The sequence below is a fragment of the Arachis ipaensis genome, chromosome B05, assembly GCF_000816755.2.
Source record: "Arachis ipaensis cultivar K30076 chromosome B05, Araip1.1, whole genome shotgun sequence".
NCBI classification, from domain to species: domain Eukaryota; kingdom Viridiplantae; phylum Streptophyta; class Magnoliopsida; order Fabales; family Fabaceae; genus Arachis; species Arachis ipaensis.
In genome coordinates this window covers 69,365,643-69,375,636 of record NC_029789.2, presented here as the reverse complement: position 1 = coordinate 69,375,636, position 9,994 = coordinate 69,365,643, and the positions used below count along the sequence as shown (strand labels likewise).

Here is a 9,994-nt window from a genome sequence, read left to right as displayed (position 1 = left end):
CTAGATGCCTTGATGAGTTTGTTAGTGATTTCAGGTTGAAAAGGCTGGAATGGATCAAAGGAGTGAAGAGAAAAGTATGCAAAGTGGAGAAATCATGAAAAATCAAGGATTTGGGATGCATTCATCGACGCGCACACGTGGAACGATGTACACGCGTGGAACGACGCGCACGCGTGAATGTGAAGTCGCATGGCGAAGTGTACGCGTACATGACGCGTACGCGTGGAAAGTAAAATGCCAATCGACGCGTATGCATGACCCACGCGTACGCGTCGATGCTCGCACGTGACCTCATTAAAGTGAAAACGCTGGAGATAATTTCTGAGCGGCCCAGGCCCAAATCCAACTCATTTTTTGAGCCTATTACATGCAGAATTCAAGAGGAGTCAAGGGGAGGAAGCACATAGTTGAGTTGTCATCATGCTTTAGTTAGTTTCTAGAGAGAGAAGCTCTCTTTTCTCTCTAGAATTAGGTTAGATGTAGATTAGGATTTCTTAGATCTAGGTTTAATTCTTGCTTTGATTTACTTTTTCTTTACAAATTCTTGTTCTTCTACCTTTGCTTTCCTAGTTTAGCATTTTGTTCTTTGTAATTGTTTACTTTGTTGTTGATGCACTCTTGTTCCTTCTATTTTCCTTTAATGCAATTCATGTTGATTTCTTTTATATTACTTTGTTGTTGATTTCTTGCAATTAGTAGTTGTAGATTTACTTTTCTTCCTAATTCTATCTTGCTTTCCTTTTATGCCTTCCAAGTGTTTGACAAAATGTTTGGAAGGATGTTAGAGTAGATTTTTGTGTTCTTGGCTTGGGATGGTAACTTAGGTGAACTTGAGTTACTAATGTCCAAGTCTTGATAATTGGTGTCCATTGACTCTAGCCTTCCCTAAATTAATTAGTGAGAATGTTAGGACTTATGGATTAGGATTGGTGTAGCTCATTTGATTTTCCTCCATTCGTTAGAGGATGACTTAATGAGATTGATCCTTGCAATGATCATATTGTGGTTCGTAACAAGGATAAAGATCCTTAACCATCAACCCTTGCCAAGACCTTTTTATCATTTGAGTTTCATTTACTTTCTTGCCATTTACTTTTCATGTCTCTTATTCAAAATCCTAAAATATGCATCTCATAACCAATAATAAGAACACTTCCCTACAATTTCTTTGAGAGACGACTCGAGGTTTAAATACTTCGGTTATTATTTTTATTGGGGTTTGTTACTTGTGACAACCAAATTTTTGCATGAGAGGATTGTTTGTTGGTTTAGAAACTATACTTGTAACGAGATTTCATTTGTGAAATTCTATACCAACGAAAAATTCGTTCATCAAAATGGCGCCGTTGCCTGGGAATTGCAAATGTGTGCCTTGTTATTGGTTATTGTACATATGTTAATATTGTGAATAGCTTGAGTTTTGGATTGCTTGTTAGTTTTTGCTAGTTTTAGGATTTGGTTCTTTTTGTTTCTTATTAGATTTTATTTTTATTTGCTCTTGCTATCATGAATTCTCACCCTTTTGACTATGAGTTTAGTTACAACTATGTTGTAGGAAGTGGAGATTACAATGAGAACATGCACCAAGGTTGGAACCATCAAGGGTGGGAGGAACCTCAAGCGTATGATCAATCCTTTTGGCAACAACCTCCACCAATGTATTATGAGCAACAACCATTCCATGATTCATATCAATCTAATGGCTATGGTAGACCTCCTTGTGACTATCAAAAACCATATGCCTATGAGCCTCATCCTCAACATAGCCCTCAACCATACTCACAAGTCCCTTTCCACCAAATACCTTCCTATGGCCCTCATCTATCATATAACCAATCACCCTTACCTTATCCTTGTGACCATTATGAGAGAAAACCTATAGAACCACCCACATTCCAATACAATTACTCCCAAGAACCACCTCAATACACTCCATCTCCGTATTTTCATCAAGAAGAACCATCTTCCTATTATGAATCCTTTATCCAAAATAATGAACCCTCCTATCCACCCCAAGCTCCAATGGATGATTTTCTCATTTTGTTACTTCAAGGGCAAAGGGAAATACAAAAGGAGACACTAGAATTCATGGTCGCCTTGACTGAGGTGGTAAACTGATTAACCTCCCAATGCTTGAACACTCAAGGCACTTCCATTGCCAATTGTGGAGAATCAATTGAAGAACGTAGTATGAAGGAGAGATTAGAAAATCCGGTGGAGAATGAGGAGTTAGATTTGGTATTGGAACAATTGGATGAAGCTATGATTGTCGAAGAAGAGGAAGAAGTGGTTGAAGATTTAGGAGATGTTGAAAGTCCATGGGAATGTAGAATCATGGAGCCCTCTTCCAAGAAGCTTGAAATTGATGTTGAGGAGGGTGTACAACCTCCAAGGCATATCATTGTTGGAGACTTTAAAGAGGTTTATCAAGAGATGGATTCAATCATTGGTGACTTCTTATCCATAATTGAATCCTCCCCCGTTGGACTTAAAATGAAGATTAAAGAAGAAGAAGCACAACCTTCCATGCCCTTGGTAATCAATGAAAAAGAGGTTGAAGGAAGCTACCAAGAGGAAGAAGTTAAAATTAAAGAAGCTTGCTTAGAGGTGGAGGTAATCAAAGAAGAACACAAGGGAGTGGAGCTTGTAAGGCCCTTGGAAACACCTCTCCCCAAGCCATCACCATACATTTTTTCATTCAAGTGGGTAAATCTCTTATCTCTAAGCTTAATTAGCCCACTTGAATATGGTTTGCTTGAGACGAATGGGCAACTTAGAGCACTTTGTGGCTTTAAGAGAAAAAGGGAGATGGTTAGTCGTTGACATTGTAAATCAAAGTTCATGATGGTTACATGTTCAAGGCTTAATAGCAATCGTTGGTGTATAACTAGATTGCTTGGGTCTAGGAGGATGTTTGGTCGCTTAAGTGAGAATTCTAAGGTCATGCCACCCGGATGGATTAGTGATAATCAACTTGAAGACGGGTGTGGGAACAAGATATGGGATCCGGGAATACATAAGGATCAATTTTGGGAGCTCATAGCTTGTGCGGAACTCCATCAAGGCTTGAAGCTATTAATTTTGAAGAATGAGGCTTATTGGAGACCCAAGCATTGGTGCATGTTCCAAGATGAGTACAAGCACAAGCTACCTTGATGAGGAGCTCCCCATAAGTTCAACTTAAAGACAATAAATAAAAGTGCTAGGTGGGAGACACCCCACCACGGTAAAATCTTTCCTTTTTCTCTTTTGTAAATATTGGTAGGATTAGTTTAATTTTATATTTTGATTGGTTTGTTGAGTTTATTTAGGAGTTTGGTATATTAAATAAGGTCTTATGGTGTTTTGGTAGCTGTTTGGAGGTTGGAATGCTTGGTTTGGTGCAAGAACATAGAAAAATTTTCAAAAACAGAGCACCAACCCACGCGTATGCGTGACCCCAGGCTTTCGACCATCCACGCGCACGCGTCACCCACGCGTACGCGTGGATGCAAAATTTTCACCCCCCCAGCCAAAAACCCGAGAGTTGTGCCCACTTCATGCCAACTTTGTTCGCGAGGCACAACTCTACCCATGCGTATGCATCACCTTATGCGTACGCGTCGGCCCTCTCTGAATAACACACCACGCGTATGCGTGACCCACACGTACGCGTCGCTTCCATTTCACCTCACCACGCGCACGCGTCACTCCACGCGTATGCGTGGATAGCCCTCTTCACCACTCCTCTTTTCTTCTCTTCTTTCCATTCCTTTCCTTCTTCTATCTTCTCTTCTCTTCTTCCCTTCTCTTACCCATCATCCAACAATACCAAACACCATTTATAACCATTCCTTTTAGTTAGTTAGTTGTTTAGCTAGTTTCATTTTTGTTTAATTTTCTATTTCTCATTATAAGTGTTGGATTATTAATCTTGTTTGCTGTTATTGCTGCTTATTTACTTGATGCTATTTTAGCATAATTATTTTTGGATATTCATTGTTGGATTCTCTTGTTGAGGTTACAAGTTATCACCTGGTTTTGAGTTTCTATAGTGAACACTTGTGCATACCAAGTACATGAGGATTGCCTTCAAGCTTCTTAAACCTTTTTGAATTGCATGATTTGGCCACCATGTGATTTGAATCCTTTTCTTTGATTAGGCAATTTTTTGATGGATGTCGTGCATCTATCTTAATGCATTGTGTTTCTTGATCATATGCATCCATATGTTATGCTTATGCCTTAATGACATGATTGACCATTAATTATTTACTTATGTGCTCTACACATATGTGAGCTAATCATTTTGGCATATGTTTCTTTTGTGAAATTGGATTGGAAGCTTACCTAGGAACATCCTTTTGAAATTCTCAAGCTATATGGACCATACTTGCTATGTGATTGACTTTTCATATCTAGTTCTCTTTCACTATATTGCATAGCAACCATGTTTTCCATCTTATGTCCACTAGGTGATGTGAGCCAAATTCAAAGCGTGTCATTGTTTGTTGTGTAAGTTTCATACACCATTTGTACATTAAAGTCTACTTACATATCAATCAATGTCCACTCATCATCCAATTCACAATTGCTTGATTTTTGGCTTGAATGCTTTCATGCTTCTTTATTGCTTGTTCGGTTGTCTTAACCTACGAGTTTAGAGCATCTCAAGCACACTAGAATAAGTGAAGTGCATGTTCCTTTTTGTGTAACTGTGACATAGCTTTTCAAGTTAGTATGTGTGTTCTAAACTGCGCGCAACTTGGAATACACACTCACCTTTTATCCATGTCGCACATTGGGTCACTCATTCGATTCTAGTGGTATTTACCTCATTCCAACAATATATGCTTCCTTGCTTTTGCATTTACTTTTCTTACTATCCTGTCTTCTATTTTCAGGATGAGTCATTATAAGCTAAAACGGAAGCAGGACAAAGAACACGCAGCAACCAGTTGATCCACCAGCTGAAGGTGGCAACCCGTGTAGTCGCCGTACCCCCTTGCTCATCTTTGAATGCACCGAGGACGGTGCAAACTTTAAAGTGTGGGGAGGTCGTCCGACCAATCGGCGTTTTTGGGTGACAAATTTCTAATCTCAACACTTTTCCATTTCATTTTTTTAGGTCTTCTAGGACTTTTTGTCGCATTTTCCTATTTTGCATATATATACATAATAAGCTTAGTCAAAATAATGAAATTTTCAAGATTTCTATCTGTAGGGCGCCCTAATTGATTTGAGTGAAAATTTTTCATTAAACTTACTTGAATTATATATATTGTGGATCATGTTTTGAGCTAAGAACACAAGCTTGTGAGTTTTGAGCCTAATTGTGTGGTTACGTCATATAACCACTTATTTTCCTTCTTGTGTGCATTATTCTCTCTCTATGATTGTAATCTTTGATTTGTTTGATTCTTTATGTCCATTATTTTATGCAGACATGCATTTATACGATTGAGACCATTGTTTCAATTAGCTCACTTACCCAAATAGCCTTACCTTTTATCTTCCATTGTTAGCCAACTTTGAGCCTACGCTTAACCCACTTGTTCTTAATTTTAGCACATTACAAGCCCTAAAGCGAAAAACAATAAATGTCCATAATTTGGATCTTTTATTAGCTTAGGCTAGTGAGTGTATATCATTCAAGTATGGGAAAACTTGGGACATTAGTTGAGTAAAAGGTGTGTGTTGTATTTTCATTGAAATCATGGGAGTCGGGTACATACTCATGTGTTAATTAAATGTAAAACCATATGCATTGATATTTTTGTAGGTACTTTATTACAAAAAGAAAAAAAATATATATATATATATATATGAAAAGAAAAAAGAAAAAATAGAAAAAGAAAGAAAAGACGCTACAACAGTGGAGCGTTGCTTTAGGGTGTGTTTGCCAGTTGGAGTTTTGGAGGGGAAGGGATGAAAAGGAAGGATTTCAAGAGTAAAGAGGACTTCATGTTACTCTTCAAACCCTTTTCTTTCGGTCTCTTCCTCTCCAAAACCAAAAGTAAATGATTTATACTACCTTGCTGCATGTTTAAATATGCTGTGGTTGCCTGTGTTGTACATAGTGCTGGTTGTGTTGCACGCATTTTTGGATAGATTGATATGCCCGTGTCCCTGTTGGGTGTACCCATGTGTGTAGGTGGATAGGGAGATTGTCATAGAAAATTGAAGGTTTATATGGCAAGTAAAGCATTATTAATATTTTGTTTGTTCCTTTCGTTCATTTTAACAGTATTAGATTCCAACCCTTGGAGAGAAACTTCAAAGCCTGTTTATGTACTAACGCAAAAGGAAAATCAATTGTGGACAATGAAAACCCGAAGAAATAGAAGGTTTGATCCACTTTTATGCTTGCTTTTTCACCCCTCCTTAGTAGTATACACCATATTTCCTACCTGAGATTTTTTTTCTCTTTCTTTTTCTTAATCTCTAACAGTGAGGTTGAGAGAGAGCTTGGCTTATTATTTTCCAAAGGAGGCAACTGGAGATCTGGACTTGGGAATCAGTCCAAACAAGCAAGGGGAGGAACAAAGTTTCAAATGCTTGTGGAAGATATTAGAGAGGGAGTGCTGGTATATATTCATACAAATGCATCACCACGGTTAAATTTATAATTATCAAAGTATTGTGTCGTTGTGAACATTTAGTAATGTGAATTTCCAACAAATTCTAACTTTATGCTCTACCATTTTATTTTGATTAAATGGTAATATGATGATTCTTTTGCTGCTGCATATAAAACACCTTGAGTAGGTCTTGTTTGTAAGATACTGCGTATTTATTGCAACTTTTCAGTCATTAGAATGGTTTAATTGCTTACAACTTCACAATATATTTGCAGGAATTTGAAGATGAAAATGAAGCAGTAAAGTACTGTGACTTGCTACAAGGAGGTGGTCAAGGTTGTGAGGGTGTTGCTGAGATAGAAGCCTCATCGGTAAAGAAAACTAACAAATTGTTATTTTCCATCTGTGCTACTTAAATAACTTCCAAACCATAACGTCCGCAATGTCTATTCCGCAGAGGGAGGACACCTCCACTACCCGAAAGCCTTCAGCTCAATCTGCGAGCTCGGAAACGGTCACTTGAAGACCAGGATGACTCGATTTTCTTGATTATAATTGAAAAGAATATATATAGCATGTACGGTTATGTTACACGTATACGACAAAACTCATTTACAATACTCAGCACGTGAAAATTATATACTTCTCTTGATGTTATTGTTTCTTTTTCATCTTATTGTTCTGTCGTTGCATCTTCTTTTTCTGCTAATCCTGCTTTTAATTATTGTTGTTTTTCCTTCGATTTCTTCATCATCGATCTCTTTTTCTTTCTCTCGACCAGCCTACTCTCTTTTATTTTTCATCTTTTAGTATTGATAAAAAATAATTTTTACGAAAAACATGAAAACCACTAAAATTTTAGTTAAATAATACAGATTTTTTTTTTGTTTATAATTATTCTTATCCTGGTTCAAAATTCAAAATTAGACCCAAAAAACAAAGCTTATGTACGTCAAATTCCCTTCACTACCCTGTCTAACTTTATAGGGTCCACCTGGTATGTAGAACCTTAACTGCACTTACAAATAAGTTCATATATTTAAGTATGAGATCTTAACAACTCCTAGATAAAAGGGGAAGATAACTACCCGCTAGAATAGGAAGGGAGGTTACAAATGTGGCTACAAGATCACTCATTCGATTGTGTAAATACCTCTTCCAACTCAGGTATTTCTCAACTATAATCTACATAAAAACCTACCTAAAACTCTTACTAATTTAAGCATTAGAATCTCTTACAGGTATCACCCCATTCTCAAGATGTCGGATGATGGCACATCTTCCACAGAGACATCGAACTTAGCATCCAAAAGGAATTTGAATCTCACGTTTAGGTTCAATCCATCCATTTCAAGTAATCATTGTAACATCCTATATTTTTAGAAATTTAAATATAAAATAAGATATAATTTATTTTACGAGTTTAAACTCTTTATTTTTAGGAATTATTTTATTAAAAATAATTAAATGATTTATGAGATAAGTTGATTTTTATATTAATCAGGATTAGTATATAATTTTATTTTAATCGAATATTTTGCATAATAGAAATTAAAACTCAGTAATGGAAGAATTACATAATTTAATTTACGTCATTTCTATTATGAATATTTATTTTATTAATATGAGTTTTTAAAGACTAATTTATTAGGAATGATTAAATTAATAAAATACTTTAAATTTAAGTCAATTAATATTTATGTACAATTTTTATTATAATTAGTTATTTTATTTAAATTGAAATTTTTACAGTGTACCTTATAAAATATTATTAATATATTTATTTTGTAATTTAAATAAAAAATAATTATTTGAACTCATTGGTACGTTGATAAACAAAATTATATATGTTTTTAAAGTAATTTTACAGTATTATATTTAAATCTTAAGTTACTTTTTTATCTCGAATATTTTGTAAAATTCATATATTACTCGTATATATTTTATTCTAACCTTAGTCCTATGTTCATTGTTTTATACGTTATTATTTAACAATAATGCTCTGTATTTAAGTAATTTTCCTAACCAAGTCCAACTATGTTATTTTCTCTCACGTGTTGTGCTACCTTTTCTTTCATACTTTCATAATAGACTTTTAATGTAAATCTCTTCAACATAAAGCTTCCTCTTCAACGTAAAGCTTCTTTGTTCTTCTCTGATTTCTCTTCAGATTTTCGTTCATTTTTGTTGTGTTTCTCCTATGATTTCTTCTCTTTCTCTTCAAATTTTGATCTACATTTGAATAACATATTACTCTTTTGAATCGAATAGCGTATTATTCTTCTGAATCAAATAGCATTTTATCAAAACAATGAATGATTCAAGCTCAAATCAGTTGAATGAGAGCGATTTAGATTATTCTTCAGAATCGAATCAACTGGACGAGGTTTTGATTGGTCTTCATTTTATCTGGTTTCATTCTTCAATAATTTTGAATTGAATAGAGGAATGCTATTGAATAAAGTAATAAAACCAGTGTTCAATTTTTAGTTCATTTGGTATTACACAATGGTCTTGTTTTGATAATATTTTCAGTTTATTCTAGAATGCAAGAATTTCTGAATTTGAATTTATATAATGGACACTTTTCGGTTTATTTGTTATTACACAATTGGCTTGTTATGATCTTATTTCGGTTCATTCTTCAACAATTTTAAATTGAATAGAATGGAGTGCAATTAAATAAAGTGATAATGAATAATTTCGTCCTTCTTTACTAAAATCAATGTTGTTTATGAATTTGAATTTGGATAGAATGCAATGGTTTCTGATTTTATAGAATGCATATGTTTCGACTTATTGGTTATTACACAATGGTCTTGTTATGATAATATTTCGGTTCATTTTACAGTCCAATGTGTTGTTGATGAATAATTTATCCCAAAGGTCGAGATGACTTTCAAGACAATCGAAGAAGCTGGAAAGTTCTATAAAGATTATTCCAAACTTGCTGGTTTTTCTATGAAAATAAGAAATACCACTCAGAAGGGAGATGAAATTAAGAACGAACTAATTACATATAGTAGAGAGGGAAAATAAAAATCCAAGATATCTCCAACTCTGAAGACAAACCCTTCAGCCGGAATAAACTGTCCAGCCAGGATTTATGTGCATATATTGAAGGACATTGGTCTTTGGATTATGATACGTGGCCAGGAGGGCATTTTTGTCATTTTAGAGCTAAGAGACAGAATGGTAATCTCTTCATATTCAAAGATTTGAATACTCGAAGAATTGTACCATGCCGGTCTTGGACATTAAAAAGACCAAGAGTCCGTCTAAAAAATAGTGGTGTTGAAATGACAACAACTCATAAGGCCCATTGGGTTAAGGCAGGACAACAAGCCCAATAATCTTTTCAAATTTAATGGGAGGCATAATTTATTATTAATTTTTGAATTTTATAGGCATTTATTTTAATTTGTTTTGCTGTT

General features: G+C 35.1%; 1 protein-coding gene across 1 annotated transcript; it reads left to right on the top strand.

Moving 5' to 3' along the window:
* LOC107640675 lies at positions 5,899 to 6,991 on the top strand. The gene is made up of 3 exons (XM_021124008.1): positions 5,899 to 6,326; positions 6,431 to 6,566; positions 6,836 to 6,991. Exons 1-3 carry the CDS (start codon positions 6,172 to 6,174, stop codon positions 6,974 to 6,976), a joined length of 432 nt encoding a protein of 143 aa, XP_020979667.1. The 5' UTR covers positions 5,899 to 6,171; the 3' UTR covers positions 6,977 to 6,991.